Source organism: Eretmochelys imbricata, chromosome 10 (genome assembly GCF_965152235.1).
Source record: "Eretmochelys imbricata isolate rEreImb1 chromosome 10, rEreImb1.hap1, whole genome shotgun sequence".
In the NCBI taxonomy this organism is placed as follows: Eukaryota; Metazoa; Chordata; order Testudines; family Cheloniidae; genus Eretmochelys; species Eretmochelys imbricata.
In genome coordinates this window covers 71,907,306-71,931,529 of record NC_135581.1, presented here as the reverse complement: position 1 = coordinate 71,931,529, position 24,224 = coordinate 71,907,306, and the positions used below count along the sequence as shown (strand labels likewise).

The window sequence follows — 24,224 nt, the reverse complement described above, 5'->3', positions numbered from 1 at the left end:
TACAGTCATTGATAGCCCTGTCGCTTTTGTTCCACTTACTTATTAATATATCCCACAGGCCCTTTTTTGAATACCCGTGCCCCTGGAAACTGGGAGAAATGGCAGTGTTGTTCACTGTACTGTAAGGGTCCAGGCCCTAATCTGGTAAGGATTTATGCACAGACTTAACTTCACGCACTGTGAGTATTTCTACTGAAGTCAAGGGGACAACTCACGGTGCTTAAAGTTAACCACGTGTGCAAGTCATTGCAGGATTTGGCCCATAGTCCTTTCTGGATAACTTGTGGAATGGCTTTTACGTTGCTCTGTTGTTGTCCTTCTGGCCCCACAAGTTTCATGGTTAGCAGTGTATGGGGAAATGAGAAGAGCTTGAAGATAATTTAGGGCAAAAATTGAACAAGTTATGGATGCTGCTGCTATTATGTTGATAGGCAGAATATTTATGGTAATTCAAAGGCTCGCTACTGCCTTGATTTGAGATACCCCCCCAATGCAACACCTATTGCATGTCTATGGAACCATGCAGAAAATTCCATTATTGCATTCCCCTTCATGCATGTCCTATTAGATGGTAGCTTTGTTACTGACTGTGGAGGGTCTTGAAAACATAAGGTATTATCTTACTTTTTTTTTTTATCCAGGGGAGGGGTATCCATAATTGGGCCTCTCCCTTAGTTTCTGGTCCAGGAATATACAAATGGTGTCTGTGACTTTCCATCATAATTTTAATTCACTTAAAATTTAATTCCAGTGATTTCTGCAAATTCCTCAGATGAAATAATAAGGACCCCGGGATATTTCCATGAATGTGAGGGCAGGACTAAGGTTTGCATTTGTTTAACATAAAATTCATTGCACAATTTCTGAATATTAATCAAATGAGAAAAACATTTGAAGTAAAATAGTATCTTATTTAAAATCAGAAAAATTTTCAAGTAACTTTTGTTCAGCTATATTTGTTCTCCATTAGACATTTCAGATCTTTTTTCTAGTGCTAATTAATACTCAGGTATCCTAAGTACTTACTAATATATCCGCTGAATATAAATGAATAGGTTAACAGTATATATTTTTTTTCTTTAGAGCCATGTCTCTTTGCGTAGTAGTGTCCTGCTCTGAGTTGAAAGACAGAACTCAAAGGATGGGAGATTTTAAAAAATAAAATAGAGAGAGAAACTTTACTTGTAAATTTAAGACTATGTTAAAATAATAAAGAGGGAAAACAAATTACTAGAGATTTTCAAGAAATTAAAGCTAAAATTATCTGGTTCCCTCTTCTTCCGAGATACGTAAATTTAATTTATCACACTGCCAACAAAAGTTGAAAATTGCAAACCTTTTAAATAGTGGAAGGCTTCCTGATGTCCAGATAATGTGTGTAGTTGTAGTTATTCTCACTTTGAGAATAGAATGGAAATGAGACCTTTCTCCATTAAAACATCTTATAGTGGCCCCAACTATCGTATCTTAGTCATTATTACTCACGAGTCGCTCCTTTGGGGAATTTAAGGTATGGTTAAACAGGAGCACTCACTGCTGTCTCACTATGTGGCCAGTGGTGTGCAACCTGAAGAGCTCTGTTGCAATTCAACCTAGCACCATTAACGTGCATGAGTCTTGCCAACAATCCAGCTTTTGATGGCATTTGTTATGACAGCTGTTGATCTTAACGACACTTAACATAACTCTTCTCTTGGAAAGGAAACACTAAGGGCCACACTGATGCACTCCCCAGCAAGAGGGGTAGATGTGAGTGAGAGATGAAGATGGACCTAATCATCTACTGCTTAAGTGCGAGCCCCCTGGGAACGTCTGGTGGCTGTTTGTTTGAAAAGACACAAACTGCAGCAGAAGAGGAAAGTGACAGTGTTTAAAAAGTTATCTGAGAAGAAGTAACAGAGCCAGTGAAGTGGAACATTACTGACTACAGTAAAGGATGTTAGAGAACTCCACTGAGACACATTGATGAGCACAGGAAAAGGGAGGGAGGACGCCATTGTGGATCTTTAAAGTGAAAGATCTCTGTGTTTAGCTGAAAGAAATAAGAGCTGGTGGTCACTAATTGTTCCCACATGGTGCAGAATGTAACTTAACAGCCCCTTTTGTCTAGCAGACTGTCTTATGTCTCCTCTTTCTTTTACTCTGCACAGAGGTTTTGGTATTAAGTTGCTTTGGATTTTATATTAAATGTCTGCAGTAAGTTGGCTCTGAGATTCTGGAAGCCACTGCGCACATGTTCCCTGAAAGAAAAATCTAACAGTGCAATGTTTGCACATCCACACTGGTGCCGGCCTAATTGAGTTTTCTTTGGTACTGAGCTGGCTGCTACTCTGCCATATCCACACTCCGGTCCTGTACATACAGCTCTAAAACAAACAAACAAACAAAACCCTCCGGGATACACTTTTTAATTGTTGTGGAGGAGCTTCCTAGATCCGTTCATTGTCTTAAGCAGGTTCAATCCAGTGTATGTAAAAATACCTGGCTTCCTGCTGACCTTTTCCCGAAAGTCTGCATACTGAAGCTCTGTCCATAGAGAATGCTGCAGATTTTCTGCTGTTAAATGGTGCCATATTATCTCTGCTCCCACACTAGCAAATCAAGATGCAAACCTCTGGCAGCTCAAAATCAACAAGCTATGATCAGTGTGGGTGCAGAGGGAAAGAAGGGCTTTGAATTTTATGTAGAAATCAGTCTGCCTTCCTGTTCCTAGCATCCCTCTTAAAGAAGCAGAAAGACTGGGGCGAATTAGTTTTAGTGATTGATAATGGTTTGGTGTCCATGATAAAATCTCTAAGTTGCGACAGGAAGGTAGAGCTGAGACTGATTTTGTGTGACCAGCCTCACTTGTCTACCCAGTGCTTCAATATTCAGTCACCGCTGAATGTAAACTTTGGGCTGGGTTTTGATGAGGATGAAGAGGGGCTCTGGTAAGGAAATTTAAGTGGACAGCCCTTTGTTTTGAGTATGTCTGGATCACCCAGTTTCTGTGATCATCGAGCCATCTTCTCTCAAATGCTGCTGCTTTGGCTTTCTATAGTGTAGAGAGCATTCATTTACACAAGTAGTTTTATTTGTTTTTATATTGGTGCATAATAAATATTCTTCCTGTGTTAGTGCTGTTAAATGAATACTTGGGTGTAATATAAAAACAGAATATATCAAATTAGCTCTAAAAGCAGGTGTAACACCAACAAACCCTGGTCATCAGCGGGCAGGATTGAACCAGGGACCTCTGGAGCTTAGTGCATGAGCCTCTACTGCATAAGCTAAAAGCCAACGGCCTCTTAGCTAAGGCTATAGAGCAGACTCATTTAACCTTCTCTCTCTCCATAAGTGGTCTCAGTGCCACTAGATGGGACACACCACCACACCCAGAAGGTGTGTGGGTTACACAGGCTTGTTAAGGTCTCCCTTCAGTAGCACCCTTTCATTACTTACTTTTATTAATTAGTTTTAGAATACAACAATTTAAATACTTGGAAAAGCCACAGACTAGAGAGGATGGAGCTGGCTGGTTAATGGGGAAAAATCACAAATAATTATCTGTTGAAAAAATTGCCAAAATCTGTAATGAATTTGCAGTGATTTTATTCAACTAACTCTGATAGAAAAAGAGAAAATGATAGATAATGATGTTAATCCAACTTAGTGCAAGTTATTCAGTCTCGTGATCAGCTCTGCAAACACCCTGTCTGTTTTCCAAGCATTGTTTGTAGGACAGGACATCGTTGGGTATTATTTTCCTCTCCCTGATGTTGATGTAAATTGGGTGTTATTCCCTTGGTTCTGTGGAGATACACCGGTGTGAAATTGTTGTGAAAGGAGAATCAGGCCCAATATTTGCAAGAGAAGGTTAGGTGCAAGCTAGTATTGAAGGGAGAGACGGTTGGTCCCACACCACAAATAAATGACCACAATGGATTTTCTTCAGAGACATAAGCTTGGGCAAACCTGAATTTATGTTGCCATGTGTGTTTGCAGATAGTTCCTCTAGATTTGTCAGTGAAAGCCTACGTATCAGTTCCAAAGACATTCTCGTTTGACTTGGAAGAGTGGAAGAATATTGCTATGGTATTTAACTATCGCTATTGTGATGTTCTTAATTGTGAAATATATGCGTGTAAATCCAGGAATGGATTGATGCAACTTCTCTGTATTGGACACAGCCTATCAACCTTGCTGCCACATTTGTTCCTGCAGAGTTGAATCAGACACTTAAAAAACCCCAATTTCTAACCAGTGCATATTTAACTTGGTCTATATAATGTTTACAGGCTTTAATAAACCATTTAATTATATGCTGTGCATCAGTGTTTCCCAGGTATTCGATATCTATGAATGGGACTGTGCCAATCCTTTCCCCTCACCCACGTCCACCATGCCTCATGGCCAGTCTATGTGTGTTTAATATTAAATGTCTTGTGTTTTTCATTGTAACCGTCACTTAGACTGGTTGCACGTATGTGAAATCTGAAATATTTAAAGGGCTTCTGGTTCCCACTCTATCTTGGATTCTTCTGTGTCCCTCATTACCGTAGTATCTGAGCATCTTTATTGTATCTCCTCAGCATGCGCCCCTGAGGTGCTATGCTCATTCTGTAGGTGGGGGAACTGAGGCACGGAGTGAGTAGTGACTTGCCCAAGGACTCGCAGGAAGTGGAGCTGGGAATTGAGCCTGGGTCTCCTGAGTCTAAAGCTAGCACTGTAAACACTGTAAAAAGAAAAGGAGGACTTGTGGCACCTTAGAGACTAACCAATTTATTTGAGCATAAGCTTTCGTGAGCTACAGCTCACTTCATCAGATGCAAGTAAACCTGTAAACACTGTGTCATCCTTCCTGTCCACTCAAGCAGGATCTCTCCCTGATCTTGGGAAATGATCTAGTATGTTTGGTCATTTCATTAGCCATTTAAAACAAACACATATCCTATCACTTTGTGAGTTAATTTTGAGATTCTTTTGGCCCAGGAGGCAATAGGAAAGCCGTATAACATTAGGGTTGTTTGTTGTATGTAATTATATTATAGTAAGATTTAGCCAGGACATCAGAGCAGGATGCCTAATGCTTTTCCAGGATGCCTAACACTGATTTTTATTTTATTTTTTTTACTTCTGTCACTTTACCAGCTGGCTCTGCTATGGCACTGGTCAGTTAAGAGGTGGCAGATGTCCTAATCTAGTTCCAAACCCACCCTTCTGACGTTCTCTACATTAGTGGCAGAGAGCGCTGAAGTGTGATAAAATATTGCATCATCTTTTTCTTCTCTCTGCTAAGTTCTGAGGATCCATTACAATGGATATTTCAGTCTGCTTGTAGCTTAGGGACAGAACCAGACCTCTGGTGTCAGTCACTGGCAGCAACGTAATGCCCTGCCCCCAGAAGTTCCCTCTGGTTGTCTCTGCCTCCCTGGCGGCTCCCCCAGCCCTCCCTGCTACAGAACTTTCCAAAGAAAAAGGCCAACCTTTTAATTCAAGTGACCAACAGTTTCGCTCAGTCGTGCCTGATTCCCAGCCGAATCCCAGGACTGCGTTTGACTTTTGGGGAGATTGTTCCTCTCAGCTCCACTTCCCCGTCTGAAGTGTTTGCAGCAGCTGAGGCCCTACCAGCTTCTGAGACCATTCCTCAGAGCTAGACCAAGAAAATCCAAAGGCAAAAGGAAACAGAGGTGGACATTGGCACCCAAAGAAGTGGTGTTATCTCACTAAGGGGAATGTCCCCTCCCGTGCAGCAGGAGAAATCATTGTGCTTTTTCCTCACAGTATAGTTAACGCAATCTGTAATTCGGGGAAGTGGAATTAAATTAATTAGGCTGTGGGGGCTGTCTCAAATGGTGGGAACTACTGGGGAGTGGGGAATTCCCCTGCTGCCAGAGACTGACAGGTCTTGTTCTGCCCCCAAGCCTCAAGCAGGCCAAAGTACTCTAGGTAATGGAGCTGTGGACCTTAATACGTTGCTTTCTCAGTGCTGGAAAGTGGAAATGGTCCTAAAAGCTTCAAATCAGCACAGTGCCACTGGTGGGAAAGTTCGGACAGATCTCCCTGCAGCAAGAGCACTATGCCCTTAAAGCAGGAGCGGTGCACTCCCTAAAATGGCCTCACTGTCGACATTTATTTATTTGGCCTACTTTTTGCTCTTTCAGATAAACCGTGAAAGCTGGTGTTCAATAGAGCCATGTTCAGATCCATCACTGCTGGAGCCAACACAAACTCATGAATCTAGAGGTAAGTAGAACGCTGTGCACCCAATCCCTTTGTTCAAGGAGCTGAGACACCAGCCTCTTTCCTTACAATTAACCTTCTACCAAGGGCTTATCCTTCTTTGCCTCCTTTTCTCTCTCTCCTCTTTCCCATCACCATAAAATAAAAACATGCACAAATTGGCGAAAAGGGCACATGTAATTATTAGCCCATTGTTTCTGTGCTTATATGACTGGTACTGAGACATCCAGCTACGTAGCCCATCTTCTCATGATGCAATTCTGTGTTAAAATATTTTATTCACTCATTTGATTCTTAAATAAAATTTAGAGGCGCATGGGTGTATAGATTATAGCCAAGACTTTAAAAAATGGGTGCCTCAAATTAGGTTCCTAAATCCGTATTGAGACACCTAAATCAGTAGCCTGCTTTCAAAAGTATGAGGCACCCAGCAGCCTCCATTGATTCCCAGGATTCAGGAAGAAGAAAGGTGGTTCAAAGCCATCTTTCCCACCCCCGCCCCTGAGCAGTGCTGAGTTTATGATCATTTATCCTGTTTAATATTTGCTCTTCCTTCCACATGGACAGAAAAACTAGCCTGGCCTGTTTCAGCGTGCATTGATATCCCAGATAAGAGGGAACGTTTCCAGTCTTCTAATACTTGTGTTTAAAACAGCATAAATTGGAGTAGTTTTTCTGGTCCCTTAATGGTGGCTTTGAAGTGGACTTTTCTCACAGTGGCCATTTCTTGCTTTTTTTTTTTTTCATTAAAGAAATTACACTTGAAGAAGGGTTGAGATGTGGAGAAGGAGGGGTATTACCTTGTTTTCCGTGATGAGTTGGAAGATAAGGGTTAACTCTCCTGAGTGTGCATTATTGGCCAACAGCAGCACTCTGGTTAGTGCATTAATGTTCTGCCTCTGCTTCCTGCTGAATAATGCACTTAGACGTGCACTGTCGTGTCATGACACCCCTCGCATCAGATCCCGGAGCGAAGTAGCGAGCTGTCTGGTGGATCCTGGGCATGCTGACCAAGCAACACATTGACTGAAGTATCCATTGCAAATCCATACGTAGTTCTGAAGATTTGTCACCGCAATTCTTTTTATCAAAGATCACAGAGCATTCATGATCAATGTAGTAAAGGTCACGGATTTAGTGACTGCTCCATGATCTTTTATTTAAAAAAAAAAAAAAAAAAAAAAAAAAACCCTGACAAATGAACCACCCCAGCACTGCAACCCTGTTTTGGGCCAGGTGAGGAGGGAAGGCCGTGGAGCTGGGGTGAGGGGTGGTGGGAGAGGGAGCTGGAGAGCAAGCCCACCCCAAACTCACTTCAGGCGGCGGTGGCTCCTGTGTCCCAGGGCTGGGCCTTGGGGTTGAGAGCAAGCCCACCCTACACTTATCCCGGGCAGCAGTGGCTCCTGTGTCCTGTGGGGTTGGGCCCCGCTCCCTGCTGTGTGTGTTGCAGTTTGGCTCATGGAGTCACAGAGCTGCTGAGGTTTGGCCCTGCCACCCTTCTGTCACAACCCACCTGGAGCCTTCCTGCATGGAAGTCACAGCCAAACAGAGAAGTTAGAGTATCTGTGATGTTTTCAGCAAAGTGACAAACCTGCAGCCCTAACTATATGTCTGCAGTTTCCTGAGGTGGCAACATAATTGTCCTGATGAAGTCTCACAACAGTCTAGTGTCTGCCCAAGCTCATGCATTCCTTCAATTGGAACTTCATCATCTGCTTCAAAAATGTGAGATGTTTCTTAAGTGAAATTAGTTAAACTATTTTTTTCATTGAGGATACAGCCTTGAATTTCACTCTCTGTGCAAGACCAAAGTGTTGTTAAGAGGGGGTGATGTGGATAGTTAAGTGACCAGGGGTCTATCCAGGTTCAGCTTCTGGCCCCTATTAGATAAAATAAAACTCTTTTAAAAACTAGACTTTCCCTGGGAAAACACCTGACAGTAATCCACCATATCAGTGAGATAATAAGCATAATCTAAACAGTCAATAATTCCACTCCTGAGTCCCCCCAGATTGATGGGCATCAATCCTTTCATTGCCCTCCTGTCTCTTATTACGTCAGTTTAAGCTCCTTGCGTGCATTTTCAAAGTTCATCTGAATTTCACCCCCATTTACTCTCCTAATAATTCTATCTCTTAGCTGCTTCTTCTGTCTCCTTTTAACCACCCTCAGCTATATTTTCTTTCATATGTCCCGCTATGCTTAGAACGGCCTAGCACTCCCAAGATGCACTCAGCCTCCTCTTTCAGTTGCACTTCTTTCATAAGTCCTTCCAACGTGGCTTGCCATCTTTTGCATATGTGGTTTCCCTATGGATTGTATTTGCCTCTGTGAAGTTGATTTTCAGTTCCTCAAGGCAGAGCCTGTGTGCTCTGTGTGTTTGCAAAATGCCTTTACACGTAGCACTCCATTACTCCATAAATAATGAAAACAGGGCACACCAAATCTACCACTGATCTGACTGTGGGAGTGTTGGTGTTACCGTCTCTGAAGCCAGTGTATGTACTCCAGCTTCTGTCCCTTTCTGAAGTGGTGTGGTTACTGCACAAACACTTCCAGGATCACAGTAGCAACACAGCTCCTGACTGAGCTGCAATTCTGCGGGATGGGCGGAGGGACAAGGAAGAATGCAGGTGTGTCTCTCCCCTTTAGGCAAAGGTCTGACAGAATGTGACAGAGATGAAACCAATAGAGTTCTACAGACATTAACTTAACAACCAGTAGAATTCAATATTACTGCAGAGGGCATTCTGCACCAAAAATTAAAAATTCTGCGCACAATATTTTAAAATTCTGCAAGTTTTATTTGTCAAATAAATGTGGAAGCTCCATCATGGCATTAGGGAGCACAGTCCACTGGCTGCACAGAGATAGGAGATCTCAGACTCAGCTGTGAGGTTGCACCCAACTCTGACACAGTGCAAATAACGGGCCTGCCCCAGAAACACCCCGCAGCCCTGCCCCTCATACCAGGTGTGGGCAAGCAGGCCCAGCAAGGCAGGATCCAAGTGTGGAGAGGCTTAGTGTGGGGGGGGGCAGGTGTGGGTTGAGAGGGTTCTGTGTGGGGCAATCTGGGTGTGGGCAGCTCAGTGGGGGAACCAGGACTGGGGGGGATCTGGATGCACAGGGGCTTGTTGAGGCGTTCTAGGTGCAACTGTAATAGGACACTGCAGGGGGGTCCAGGTGAAGGTGGCTGGGGCTCAGCGGGGGGAACAACTAGGTGTAGGGGGGATAGAGCTCAGCGGGGGGTGCAGGTGTGGGGAGCTCTGGAAGGGATCCAGATGCTGGGGGGAGTGGGACTCAGTGGAGTGGGGCTCCAGGTGTGGGTGGTTGGGGCTCGGTAGGGTGGGGATTCGGGTGTGGAGGGCTCGTTGAGGTGCTCCAAGTGCTGGGGGAGTGGGGCTCATCGGGGGGGTTCTGGGTGTGGGCGGGGTGAGATAGGGCGGGAGGGTCTGGGTATGAGGTGGTCTCGATGCCCAGAGGTTGGGCAGATGCAGGAGCAGCTCCCTGTATAGTGATCCCTGCCCCTGCAGCTGAGAAGCAATGGTTGCAGGAAGTGTGGGATGGGGGAGGAGTTTGCAGAGCTTCCTACAGCTGGGGGAGAAATCAGGGGGTGGGTTTGATGCGGCCCCGGATGCTGTGCAAGGGAAGAGGAAGTCCCGTCCTCCTCAGCCCAACCGGGACTATCAGCTGAGCCCAGTGCAGGGTGGTAGCCACCAGCCGTGTCTTCCCCAGTCCCTCCCCTTGCCCCACAGTGATTTACTTCTCTGCCGGCTGCCCTGGGCACTCAAAACATCCTGCTGGGGAGGACTGCATGACAGCTCATGTGGCTTCCCTTTGCTTCCCCATCCAAAAGTCATTTTTCTGCAGGGAAGCAAAGAAATCTGTGGGGCACATACATTCTGTGCATTTGCAGTGGCACAGAATTTCTCCAAGAGTACAGTATGGAATTGAATCCTATCAAATTTGCTAGTAGAGCCAGAGCTCACTTAAATTTTATAGGATCATTAAAAACAACCAGCTATAGAAAGGTTTTAGAGTAGCAGCCGTGTTAGTCTGTATTCGCAAAAAGAAAAGGAGTACTTGTGGCACCTTAGAGACTAACACATTTATTTGAGCACGAAAGCTTATACTCAAATAAATTTGTTAGTCTCTAAGGTGCCACAAGTACTCCTTTTCTTTTCACCTATAGAAAGGTTCTCATTTAATATTCTTATAAAAAACATATAGGTTGCTTGAATACATTGAGATCTATGATTTTCCCCATGGATCTCAGTGTAAGCATTCAGTTAGAGGGCTAGGCCTTCTCCTTCCTTTAACTCTCCCCCATTTTGATGGGATGATGCTGTGTTAATTCTGTGCAGTGAACTGCTTGGAATTTTCCTTCCCATGGGTTTTTAGTTTGATTTGTATTTGTCTCCATATGATGCACATAAAAATGCACCCAGTGTCATTTTATTTTCATATGCGTCGCCATGGAGAGAGAGAGACACACACATGTATGAGCAGAGTTAAACTATAAATCATTTACCCGCAGTAAGTACATGACGTATATGTGATGAGAGTCATCCATCTAGTTCTGTTAAGGCATTGTCATAGTGTCGTCACCAGGGTTTATCAGATTATGGTGTAGGAGTGTGGAGTCCCAAATTGTGCAACATGTGTACAGTTTAAAAAAATCAATAAATACAGTGCCCCTGAAAAGGGGAGAGAATTCTTCCAAACAGCCTTTGGATTTGGAAAGTTCTCAGCACAGCTGGGATGAGGTATGTGTCAGGTTCCTCCTCCCCCCATTGTTTCTTGAAAGAAAGAAACTCCTTCCTCTTCCACCCTCTCATGCCCCTCTGTTGGCCCTGCAGTCCGGTTTAATGCCTGTTCTGATTTATTTTCTGGGCGAGGTATCCGTCCATTGGCGAATCTGGAGCTTCCCTGTGAATTTTCCATCAGAACGTCTCTGGGCCTGTTTGTTTTTCCGTCTGGAATGTGGACATGCTCTGTTAAACTGCCAGCTGGATTGACCGGGATGTTGGCTCTCAGTCTGTTACAGCTTCTCTTTTTTCCTTTTCTCTCTTCCCCCCACGAAGTTGTGGAAAAGAGGTTCAGATTTTCCGGGTTACTAAAAGGGGAGAAGGAGTGGGGAACAGCCACACCTAGTACAATAAGTACTTTTCCTTTTCTCTGTGGTTTGGAAACTCCTCTCTGGATTATTGGTGTTTCCAGCCTTATTTTTGTTCTTGAGCATAATTACAGTACCACAGGGAACATCTTAATCTCCATTAGTGGAAAACCGTTTTCTAGGGAAGCATTCGTTGTATCTGAGTGCTTTCAAAAGAGCATTTTTTTCATACTCTTTGAAGTTTCTGCTATTCTTCTTTTGCGCAATAACTATCAAGCTGTCTCCATTTCCCACTAGCCGCCAGGGGACACAGATGGAAATAGGTGGACCCATGCTGTTCCTGGATGTAATGACTCAGTGCTGGTGCCAGGGGCGGATGGTTGGCTGTTTAGTGCTCTCTCTCCACCACCACCAAAAGCCAAGCATGTCACTACCACAACATAGTCATCCCTCAGTGACTCAGTAGACTATACAGTGCAGCCAGCCTTCATTTTGGCATCTCTTCTCCTGTCACATACTCACTGAGTGAACTCCCCTCGATCAGCTGAGAAGTACTGAGTTTACATGCACTATTTAGCTAGAGTTGAATTTTGAATTAGGACCATGTGAACATAGGCTCGTGGGAGACCTTTGCAGTGCAACTTGCTTGGAAATTGTTTCCTCTGATAGTCCTTATCCCTTGTGCAGAGGCTGGCTACAGCTGGCGTAATAATATTTGTATTACCGTAGCACCTAGGACACCTACTTATTGTCCAGGACCCTGTTGTGCTAGGCGCTGTACAAACACAGGAGCAATAGATGGTCCCTGCTCCAAGAGGCTTACTATTGAAGTAGAGCTGTCGGGGGCAGGTTCAGCCCCAGGCTGGCCCAAGGTAGAGACAAAGGTGGCTTATGGCTACTCTCCCCACCCCAAACCCACCTCAGCTACACAGAGTATAAGTATGACACAGCTGAGGGTTGTGCACGATAGATGTAATTTAAAAGTGAATACATGTTTCATTCAAGCAGATACCATCAAAATGTGTTTATCTGCCTAGGTTACGGCCAGATGTTTAACTAAAACAATATTTTAGTTAAAAATATTTTTATGGAAAATTGGTTTTTTTGCTAAAATGAAAATGTTCATAGAAAGTGCCTGCTTTTCTCAACGATTTTCAATTTTTTTCATAAAAAAAATAGAAACTAAATTGTTCGGTTTTTGGCTAAACATATTTTGGTTGCCAAAGGCTGAAGATATTTTGATTTTCAGGTTTTGAGTTTTTGAATGAAATGTTGACATTTTGCACTGAAATATCAACAACAACTAACGTTTTTGTTAGCTTTTAAAAAAGTTATGGAGGGGAGGTAATCCCTTTCAGATCAGCTGTACTCTAGGTGTTCATCCTGGGCTCAGCACGAGGATAATGAAAGGTAGAGGCAATTTGTGAAAACATGCATTAGGTTGAAATGGATTTATTTTTAATTTATAAAATGTCTCTAACGATCAAATTCCAGGTGCAAGTACAAAATTTAAAAAATACATGAATTCTAAATAACTTAATCTCTTAAGAGAGCCTACCTTTCTCCAAGATGTGGGAAATCATCCTCAAATTCTCCTGCTAAGCACAAAATAAATCCTAACCTTGGCTTTAAGGAATTAAATGGAATTGACTTTCTCTGATATTGAGAAAGAGGAGCACACGTTTCACTCACAGATGCTTTATGCCTAGTGAATATGAGCCTAATTCTGCTCTCATTTAAGTCAGAGGTAAGCCCCTTATTGAGTTCAATGGAGTCTGAATTGGTCCCCAAATGTATACTGTATATGTACCGGCAGCATATACTACAGGTACGAATATGTGTTTTTCAAGGCATGTTGATTTTACACAGATGCACTTGTGCCGCTTCAGGTATATCTACCCAGCAGCTGGGAGGGTGATTCCCACCTTGGATAAACATACATGCACGAGCTCTGCTTGCTAAGAATAGCAGTGTGTCCACAGCGTCACAAGCAGCGGCTTGGCCTAGCCACCCAAGTATGTAGCCAGGGGTTCGGATGGGATTGTCCTTGTACAGCCAGCCCAAGCTGTTGCCTGTGACGCTGTGGCCACACAGCTAATTTTAGTGCACTAGCTGTAGCAGAGCTGGCGTGTGTATGTCTGTCTGTGCTGGGAATCACCCTCCCACATGCTGTGTAGACAGACTCTGGGAAGTGCTAAAGAAGGCATTCTGAACTGTTGAATAAAATGTTAGAAGCCTGCTCTGACTTTCTGGGAGGTGCACGCAGAGTGTGACACAAACACTTGTTTGTAAAGTGGGTTGCACACTTGTGGCCTGTGTAAATAAGTCAATAGCAAGTAGCTGACGTGACCAGTGCTGCTGTCCACAACCAGTTGCAGGTATGATGCCCTCTCTAGTGATTTTATGGAGTTTGTTTTTGTACCTCAGCAAAAATGAGAGGTGGGTGCATGTGACTGCAAAAGAAAAGGCCAGGTTGTCACTCATTCTGGTGTTTTGTTGTTTCCCCAGAATGTGAACATTTCCTGGAGGATGGGCTGAGTGGAGACTGTGCCTCATCGCAGGGTGTCCTGAAAAGAGAAACTGGAATCGAGTCTGAACTCTTCCCTTTGCCTGGCGATGGGATGGATGACATCGTCTTTGGAAAGGTAGGGCTGTCTCAGAAGGCCAGCTTACCGCTCCGGGGGGCCTTGATCCGGACGACCCTCCCCATTGATTTTGGGGGAGTTCTGCCTATGTAACGACTGGTGATAAGTAACTGCAACTTGTGTAGCTACAGCTACGATAATGCTCAAGAGGGACATGTTTGCTGTGGTTTGCACAAGGTTTGTTGATTTCCAGCAGGGTTCCTTAAAGGGCAATAATTTGATTTTAACTTTCTGCAGATCAATCAAACACAACCGGAAGAGTTGAAAAGGTACACTTTCTTTCAAGGCCTCTAATAAGGGTTGCACAGAGGCTATGAAATCCAGTGTTACAAATTTCAGAGTAACAGCCGTGTTAGTCTGTATTCGCAAAAAGAAAAGGAGGACTTGTGGCACCTTAGAGACTAACCAATTTATCTGAGCATGAGCTTTCGTGAGCTACAGCTCACTTCATCGGATGCATACCGTGGAAACTGCAGCAGACTTTATATACACACAGAGAATATGAAACAATACCTCCTCCCACCCCACTGTCCTGCGTTACATTTTCTCCTACAAACAGAGACCTCCTGCAAAACACTGAGCTTTCCATTGGCCTCCTCGGCACTGTATACTATGGTTTTTTGGAGAACCAGTGTGATTCCATCACTTCAGTGAGAGTATGTTAAAAGGAAGAAAACACTCACTCTGGATACGGAGGGCCAGTTGAACAGTGCTGAGTGGCATGGTAACATTGCCAGGCAGTAGCAATATAAGTGACAGTAATAGCTCTAGTTCTTGGATGTTTTTGAGTGACTGTGCTTCCAGTTTGCTGTGGGGCCCAAACATCCCGAGAGTCATCATTGGCCTGACGAGGATGAGGGTCAAAACCAAGATACAAGATCAGACTCTTAAATATGAGTTGGTTTGTTTCAGAATCTGCCTTGGGTCTACTGCTTCCTGGACCAGGACAGCCTGGTATATCTTGAGAAGCAGAAACCACCCACCCTCAAATACTTCCAGCTGACCGATTTATAATGTTAAGCTGTTTGCCGTCACCCACTCTACCTGGTGAAAGGATAGCATAGCAGGTGAAAGGGTGCCTCAGAAAAAAATGGCTCCAGAATGAGAAGGCTTGCTAGGCTCCTGTGAACAACCATCTGTGTATATAGTGAAGCTTAGAATTCTTCACAGGTTGTTATATATCATCTGTAGCCATCCCATGTCTACCTGCTATGCAGACATGTGTTTCCTGTCTTGAGTAACGGGAAGTTGGGGCGATTTTCATGCAAACTTCCAGAGAAATGCATTTAACAAACTGAATGCCTCCTTTGGTTAAATCAAGGCAGATGATGGCGAATGTTTTCCAACAGAATGGGAAAGTTCACGGCCTGGGCTAAGTGATCTCATGTGCTATAAATGCACTGGAAAGTCACCGTTAATGAAGTGGCAGGGCGTGGAGCTCACCAGCCTTTCCCTTTCCCATCTCACTCGCGAAATGGAGGAGGGGTGACTTGTCTCTATACAGGGCTTTGCTCCGGGCAGAGCAGAGCATTGTCTCCAATTTTCCCATTCAGGGAGTTGCACGAGTTACAGAGTTCAGCATTGCTCATTATTTGAGTCTGATCTTAATAACGTTGTTCATGGAGGTGGCAGTGGGGAGTTAAAGTATATAATGGCAAAACGTTTTACTTTCCCCCCCATGTTATAGGGTGTGTTTACCAAAATATAACCCACAAAAATGGAGTCTCAAAATGACACAGTAATCCAAAATGGCAGGAGTGTCACAGGGGAAGGAAACATCAAGGTGCGGGGCCGAGGGAAGTGGGCATGTGGGATATATGATTTTTTGATGGCTACGTTACAGCAACAGGGCAAGTACTGAGATCATTGTTTCATTTGCAGAATGGGAAGCTCTTACCAAATCAGTATTCTGAGTCTTTCCCATTATGCAGTGTATTGCATCTAGGGATGAGTACAACTGAAAAGGTTTAGCAATTTAGTTTGGAAGCTTATTCAAACCTGAAATGACTTACTTGACCTCTGCCTTACAAGCACTTTTGTCTCCCCATTGCTAACCCTCCAAATCTAAACAGAAGGGTTCCCTTTTCCCTGTCTCTCTCCTTCCTATATGTCTGGCACCTCTTTACTACATTTGTGCCTCTATCCATTGTATATTTATAAATACCAGAAACTTTCATCAATGCCATTAAGCTTTCAGTAGCTTTTTCTGGTTTTCATTTATCTTTTTTTCCAAGAGATTGGAATTAGAGATGGGAAAAATCAGTTTTAAAAAGAAAGTGTTTTTGAACATGCATTCGAATGAGGGCTGAACTCAATCAGATGGCATTTGTGGCCATGTTTGCTCACTTTTCACAAACATTAGTACCAGCATGTTTTGTCCATAAATAAGTTTTCAAAATGGAAAGTGCTGTGAATATTGACATATTTCAGAGAAATGATGGTGAAAATATGCATTTACACAAGTATTGATGTTTGAATGGCCATCTTGAAAGTGTGTGTGGGTTTGGGAGTCATCCAGCTCTGGAGCACAGCCAAGATCATGTAACTTAGGTGACCAAAGACACAGCATAAATAGAGAGCTATTCATAGCAAATCCTGAGTGGTAGTCACAGCAAATAGTTTATGAGCTACCCATAATGTTCACGGAACTCATTCAGCAAATGTTGTAAACATTGTAAAAATCAGAATCTGCTCACTGCCCTGCTTCTTGTCAGGTTTGTACACAAACAGCAAGGGGTTAAATTTATTAAGTATATCCTAGACCATTCTCTCAATTCATGTCCCAAATGTTGATGAGTTCTCGTTTAGGAATTGAAGATTAAGGGCTTGTCAAAACTACCCACCTGAATTGGTGGACAGTGATCGATCCAGCGGGGGTTGATTTATCACGTCTAGTATAGATGCGATAAATGAACCGCTGAGGGCTCTTCCTTCGAGTCCGGTATTCCACCAGAACAAGGAGCGCAAGCGGAGTCGATGGGAGAGCGTCAGCTGTCGACTTACCGCAGTGAAGACAACATGGTAAGTAGATCTAAGTACGTCGACTTCAGCTACACTATTCAAGTAGCTGAAGTTGCGTATCTTAGATCGACCCCCGCTTGGTAGTGTAGACAAACTCTAATTTGTGCAGGGGAGAGAGACTATCAAAATACAGGCAGGTCAGGCTAGAAATTCTGTGACATGTGCACACCAGTTCTTATGTATCAGGGTCTGTGTTAAATTTATAGGAAATACTGCGGAAAAGGTGCAGGGATAAAAAAAATCGAGTGGAAAGTGGAGAGACTGAAAAATAAATACAGAGTTAATTTAAAAAAGGAACAAAGAAGAGAGAAAAATCCTAGTGAACAAGCACAGCGTACACTGTAGGTCATCTGCTTATAGCCGGTCTTTCTTAGAGCTAGTGAGGTAGTTCTGTCCCTAGTAACGAGCACAGGCTTCCCTTTATCCAGGTCAATATTGTTTTAATTGAATTGCGGTGGAGTCGGGGGGAAGAGGAATACATTTAAACTATAGAAGAAAAAAGTTTGTAAACTACTTGTGTGAACAACAACAAAAACCCAAACAAAACAAAGAGCATGTGAGGGTCTCAAAACCTCGAGCACTTTGATTTTGCCCCATTCCTGATTATTATTATTCTAAAGTTCCTGTTTCTCCTTTGGATGGAGTTACACTTGAACTGCTTGCTGCAGCAGCTGTTTGCTGCATGAAACGTCCATTCTTCATAGCAAGAGTTACTATACAAATACTCAGTGAAGTGAACGATAGCACTGGCTGGAAATCCAATATTAGTTGTTTAATATAGTCAGGAAACTGTAGGCAGAGCAGGCCCATGGCTATATGGAGCCTCCTGTGAACATCAGAAATTCTTGTAGTCTCCACAAGATTGTTAACATCTCATCCATTTTAAGCCCTGCTTCTGTTCAGGGGCTCCAGAGGCTTGAGGTCCTCTGAGCAGTCCATCTCTGTGAGATGCCTGGGACTGCAACTGACTATAGGTGTGTGTATATATGTTCTCATTACTGTGTGTTTTACCCATCTCCTATATTGTTCTGATTGGCACATGCAGGGTTGAGCATCACGCGCCAAAGAAACAAGAGCTTCTCAGTTAGAGGCCCTATCATCAAAGCACGACTTGTTTCTTCAGATACTTTGCAGTTGCTGGCATCCAAGAGTCATTTACACAATGAGCCCTAAGACTCCAGCAAAATGTCAGGCTCTATTCTAGTGTTTATTCCCATAGCCTAGTCATCCTCCTCCTCCTTCTCTAAAGAGCTATCTGTGCAGTAGGCAGATATTGCAACATTCTCTTCTGTGAATGATTAATGTTGTCTAAGGTAATTTCCTGTCGTCTGTGTAACTCTATCTTCCTGGGGCATAACTAGTATTGCTTGCTCATCTTAGCTTTTAAGCTCCCATTGACACTTAAAGTCACTATGCAGCTTGTGAACCTGCCCTTGCAAATATTATTAAGCAGATTACCTCTGAGAACCAGAGGTCACACCTGAGACTCTATTCCTTATCTTTTTTGAGCCACACAGCAGTCTTACAATTACAAGCTGTGGTACACTGCATACAACTAGAAAAGGAAGAGAAATCCTGTGAAGTATATCCTAAAGCTTCCAATCTTGCACACAGTTGGGCAGTAGACAGGGAGTCAGTGATATATAGAGATGTACAATGATCATTTTCATGAGTAGACAGTTTGGCCTTCACTTCCCAAAATGCTAATACGATTTAGGATTCTCCCAAAGACTTGCTCATGGGTGATGGCCCCATCTCACTAATTTTCTTTTCCTTCATCTATGATCTCTTTCTTTTCCCCAGAAGCTTCCACACTCCCCTGAACAACAGCATAAACAAAACAAAGGAAACTGTCTGTTTCTAAATTTAATGTTAAGACCCTCCCATTTTTTGGCACATATTAAGACCACATGACATTATTCTGGGGTTTTAAAATTCCCATCACCTTAATTAATCTGCTGTCCTTAAAAAGTTCCCAGGAGCTAGTGTATGATGATGTGGGATTTTGTTTTTTTTAATTAGCTAACACTTGGGAGCCACGGTCATTGCTAGTTTAGTAATCACCCCCAACAGTGGGTCATCAGCAGGGTTAGAATTGAGCACCTCAGTTCATTAGCTGGAAGAAATAGTGGTCTGGACCTGCCACTACAGTGGGGTTGCATAGCACAGTTTACAAGTTCTGTTAACATAGATTTTTTTTTTTAATCTACTGTGATGGCTAAATTTAAAAAAAAAAACCCTCTGTGTAGTGGTGGTGATGAATAGCTTATGACTATAAGGGCTTGTGATATTGAGAGGTTCCAGCGTTGTGTTGTGTGTGTTGCTTTCTGCGTTTGCATCATTATCTAGGGAATTTACATGCAACCGATAAGTGAGGCTAAAAGAGGATGTTTTGTTCATGGAGTGGAGGGACATTTTCTGCATTCCAAATTTTGAAATTTTGTACAGGTTTTTCCAACATGTACAATCCCCTGTGCTGTACCATTCTCGTTTTTAAGCACTCAGTTATCATTGTTATTCCTAGTGCAGCTCTTATGGTTTTCTAATTAGCTATTCAAATTAGGGAGAGTAGACATGATGGGTCTAGTCCAGGGATTGGCAACCTTTGGTACACAGCCTGTCAGGGAAATCTGCTTGCGGGCCGGGCCGGTTTGCTTACCTGCAGCGTCCGCAGGTTCGGCCGATCGCAGATCCCACTGGCCACGTTTTGCTGCCCTAGGCCAATGACGGGCTGCATGCCAAAGGTTGCCCGATCCCTGCCCTACTTGCTTTTCGGCAAACAAGAAGTTAACTTCCTTAGACCGTGCGGATTACAGGCTGGGTTTAGGAAGGAAGGCCCAATCAGGCTTCCACACGCTAAGAACAGCTTGTTAAGGAAAGGAAGGTGCTTGAGAAGCCAGGAACCAACACTCCATTGTCTTGGGAATGGGCTGTCACCCAGACTCTGCTCTGAGTGTGTTTGTTTTTAGTTTATGTAAAACCATGTTTTGTGTCTCTAATTGTAACTGTAACCCTCAAAACTTGAAGAATAAATTTGAGCAGGAAACCTTTTTGGCTGACAGATTGTTTCTTCCATTACTGAAACAACAGCCCACTCCAACAGATATTTTAAAGGTATTTAACTCAGTAACAGCAACAATGAGGTTAATTTTTAGGTAAAACAAAATCACTGAATAAAAGGTGAGCCTCCTACAGTTGTTTAGTTCCTCTGTTAATCTTCATTGGAGCTGAAAAGTTGTTTTATGCTTTTCCTTAAAAGCTAACTCTTGTCTGCTATGTATGGATATTAAAGAGAGTACTTTTTATCAGAATAGGGTTTTTTCACAGCACCCTTAGCGAAAACGTTCCTTCCCCAAACTGTTGTGTGATGCACTGAATGCCCTTGACCACCACAGAAGAGGCTGCATTTCAGTGATACTGGATGTATATAATTTGTAAAGCACCTTGGGATGTATGTATAATAATATTATTTGCACTGACCTCATGTAGAAAGGAATTGGATTCACATCTGACCGACAGATCGCTTGGACAGCTTAACTTTTATTTCACATTTAAACAATAATGATAATTCCTAAACAGCACTTCTCATTTGTAAATCTCAAACCATTTTACAGAGGAGGGGTCAGTATCATTATCACCATTTTACAGACTGAGAAGCTGAGACTCAGGGAGGTGAAGTGTCTTGTTCAAGATCACCCATTGGCAGCCCTGGGAATGGAATCCAAGTTTCCTGTGTCCCAGTCTGGTGCTATATCCACTAGGCCACATTTGGTCCCTGTTAGTTTTGGCTCTTTAAAATTCTTTGTCTTACAAGAAGGGAGTGTCTTTTTTAAAATAGGAAATCAGTGTTATTTAGGAGAACTTTTCCTGAAGAACAGGAGGGATATTAGAGCCATGACTGTACGCTGCAGGCTCAAGCAACTTGTACCTTGTTTTTTTTTACTAAACCAGTCTAAGAGATGAAGGCAAAACCATAAATGAACCAAATGTATCTCGCATTTTTAAATTATATTTTGATTCTATCCAGCTGTAATTTAAGAAACAAGCAAGTGCATATATGAAGGAAAGTAATTCTGATTTTTTTAAAATAGGGATCTTTTGTTTTAGTAAATTATTTCCATTTGGAAAATAAAAATCCCCTTGCCTGTTTTGGAGGTAGACAGCAAAACATAGTAATTTAGCAATTGCACACTATATGCATTCCTTTTGCATCCAGGATTAATGTCCTTTAACTAACGGCACCCTTCTGGTGGTCAGTCAGGATGCAATCTTCCTTCCCCTCAGTGACACTGCCCTAATTATGACAACAGCTTCCTGTGACCCGGAAAAGAAACCAACTATTTCCTTCTCTAATAAAGTATTGTTCTCATCATAACTACTAAGTAATTTGTCTGGATTTAGGCAGTTCAGTAAACTCCCATCATGACATGCAAATGCTAGCTACCATCCATGATGTAAAAAAAAAAAAAAATCAGTGACTTTATCAGGCTGCTTCTCCAGTTTTTTTCTGTTTTTGTTTTGTTTCACCCCAAACCGCATTTTAATAATATATTGTAATATACTTTTTCTAACACTACATCATAATTTTGTCACTGGAATATATTTACACAAAAATTATCTTTAATGGCCGATATTCCTTATCTTGACACACAGATCACTGAATTATTTCAACCAAAAATATATACTTACAGTGTGGGGGGAAAGTATTACTCATGCAGTCTCCTCTGTGGATATTGGCTTTTGATGGATGTGTTTGGGGGTAAGAATGTGGAAGCATTTCTTTAATACATGTCTTAAAAAATGTATCTTGTGCTCATTAAACTGATGCAAGAAGCAGGGCTAACGCCCACCAAACTTGTCAGTAAATTTTGAAGTATTTTACCGATGACTGTTTTCAAACACCTCATACTCCCTTTTTAATTGCCATAGCAGCTTTTAGCTGATATTTTTGTTCTGGTACAAATGCAGAACAGAAACATGCAGGCTCTGGAGTGGTCTAATTGCCTGATTTTTAAAGAGCCCACAATGCTGGACTTTGAGATGCCCCATAGTGGGAATGTGGTAATGGTGTTTGTGTTCATGTTCATCCCTGTTGTCTGTTGCATTTGTAAAGGCACATCTCTCATCTGACAATTGAATTTGGTATTCTGTTATCTTTTTGCAAATGAGATTTGACAGACTGCAGCTCCTCGAATGCTTAGTTCCTGGTGAGTATCAGTGAGCCTGCTAGTTGAAAGCAGTTAGCCACTGTGGCTTTGGTGAATAGTCCATTATATACGACTGGATGGATCATTCTGAATATTATTATTTTAAATGATACAGTGCTGGGCTCTGCAGGAGTATACATTGAAACTTCCACTTTGGCCTTTTGTCTGAAAGTGATATCATCAACATGCTTGTGTTTTTTATACTAGCCACTGGGAACACAGGATAATCACAGACTTGCTTTAGGATGTATTGTCAGAATGTGGCCGATAGCCAAATAGAGCTAGCTTGGGTTCCACTTACTGCTTTTGGAGCAAACTAAACCCAAGATTACAGTATGAATAAAGACCCGTCCCACAAGGCGGCCAATCCTGTGGAACAGTATTTTTCAATTATAGTTGGATTTGACAAATGCTGAAAATCCTGACATTAACTTTTTGATAAATGGAAGGTGGTTGGGGGAGGGGACTAATCCTTTTGTGTGTGTGTGTGTGTTTGTTTATGCTACTGACTAATGTTCAGTTTGTGCTGTATGGTGCAGTGGAACAGTACATTAGCCTTTCTGCTGTAATGACTAGAAGCTACAAATCTGGTTCAGCTCATACAAAGAGGACTGAGTTTGCTGACTGAAGTCATATGACCTAGCAATCATCTGTGCCCATCATTTAAACTACATAAGTATTTGGCAGGCTTACAAATCTTTGCCTGGTAAAAGGCTTTAGGATTGGAAATGCAGGAGAAGCTACAGTGTAGGGTTACGATGCATTGACAGAACTGTGAGAGTGACATTAGTAGAATAGCAGGAAGTGCTGTAGTGTCAGGACTGGATTGTGTTGGCAGAACTGAGTAGGGAGCCCAACTTTACAATAGCAGGATGAGTTATTGGGTAGGATAAGACAAGAGAGCAAAGTTGTAGAGGGTGACTTACGCAAAAAAGAAGAAACAGGCCTAGCTTTTGTGATGACTGGCTCTGGCCAGGGCTATCAGTTGAGACCTCTCTTAGCTAAGGTTCATGTTTTTATTTTTGCTGTAGCAGCCTGAAGAGGAACCGTGTGCTTGTGATGTCACCAGTTACAGCTCATCAGCAGATGACACAGTGTCTTTGGAGAGGAATTCCTCCCTTGGGAGTGACATATCCCTTCCACATGCTCTAAACCTCAACAGGCCTAAGGAGAGGCACACTGTGGATGGCAGCTGCATTAACATGGGAGCCGCAGGGGGACGGGAGAGTGAACTTGGTGGCTCAGGCGAGATGGAAGAAGAGATGGACAGTATTACAGAAGTGCCTACCCACTCCTCTGTCTTAAGAAATTCCATGCGACCACTGTCACCATTCCGACGGCACAGCTGGGGGCCAGGGAAGAATGCTGCCAATGAGGCAGAAATCAATCACAGGAGGTGAGTGAAGGGTTGTTTAAAGCTGTTTATACATACACAAGCACATGCATGTGGGCTTTGTGGTTGGCATTTGAAGGATGTGCAAAAACACAGAAAAGTGAGGTCATTCTATGAACTCTGAGGAAAGAGAGAGAGAACCACCTACTACCAAAAAAAAAATAACCCTCAAACAAACTAATCTTCCTGATTTTAATTACATGTTGAATTAAAAGTACTTTATGTCTACAATATATTTTAGCTTTTCAGAGGACTTAGGTCCTTATCTAAAGCCCATTGAAGTGAATGGAAACACCTTGACCAGTCCTTAATGTGAATTATCACCACCTGTTCCTATGCAGAGGGTTTTGCTAAAGGAAAGGTTATCTGAGTGTTAAATCTAGGTGACCACAGAATAAACATAGCCACTATTAATCAGTAGGGTTCTTACATTAAGGTATTGTATAGGGTGTAAGGCTGTAATGGAAAAAGATAGACCTTCAGTCTTGGGACTGGGGTGGCCTATTTTTGACTCCTGATAGAATTGCATATAGAATGAAGTGGACAGACCTATACACTGTGCCTAGGGTATTCTTCCAGTTTCCCCCTCTGCTCTCTCTCCTTTCAGAAAAGACTAGGGA

At 42.8% G+C, this 24,224-nt stretch overlaps 1 protein-coding gene across 1 annotated transcript in view; it reads left to right on the top strand.

Annotated features, from left to right (window-relative positions):
* Positions 1-24,224, top strand: part of AKAP13 (A-kinase anchoring protein 13) — a 143,883-nt gene that overhangs the window by 40,787 nt on the left and 78,872 nt on the right. Inside the window, exons 3-5 of the mRNA XM_077828001.1 lie at positions 6,144-6,225; positions 13,847-13,983; positions 23,243-23,607. Coding sequence (XP_077684127.1) covers positions 6,144-6,225; positions 13,847-13,983; positions 23,243-23,607 — 584 coding nt within the window. The remainder of the gene's footprint in view (positions 1-6,143; positions 6,226-13,846; positions 13,984-23,242; positions 23,608-24,224) is intronic.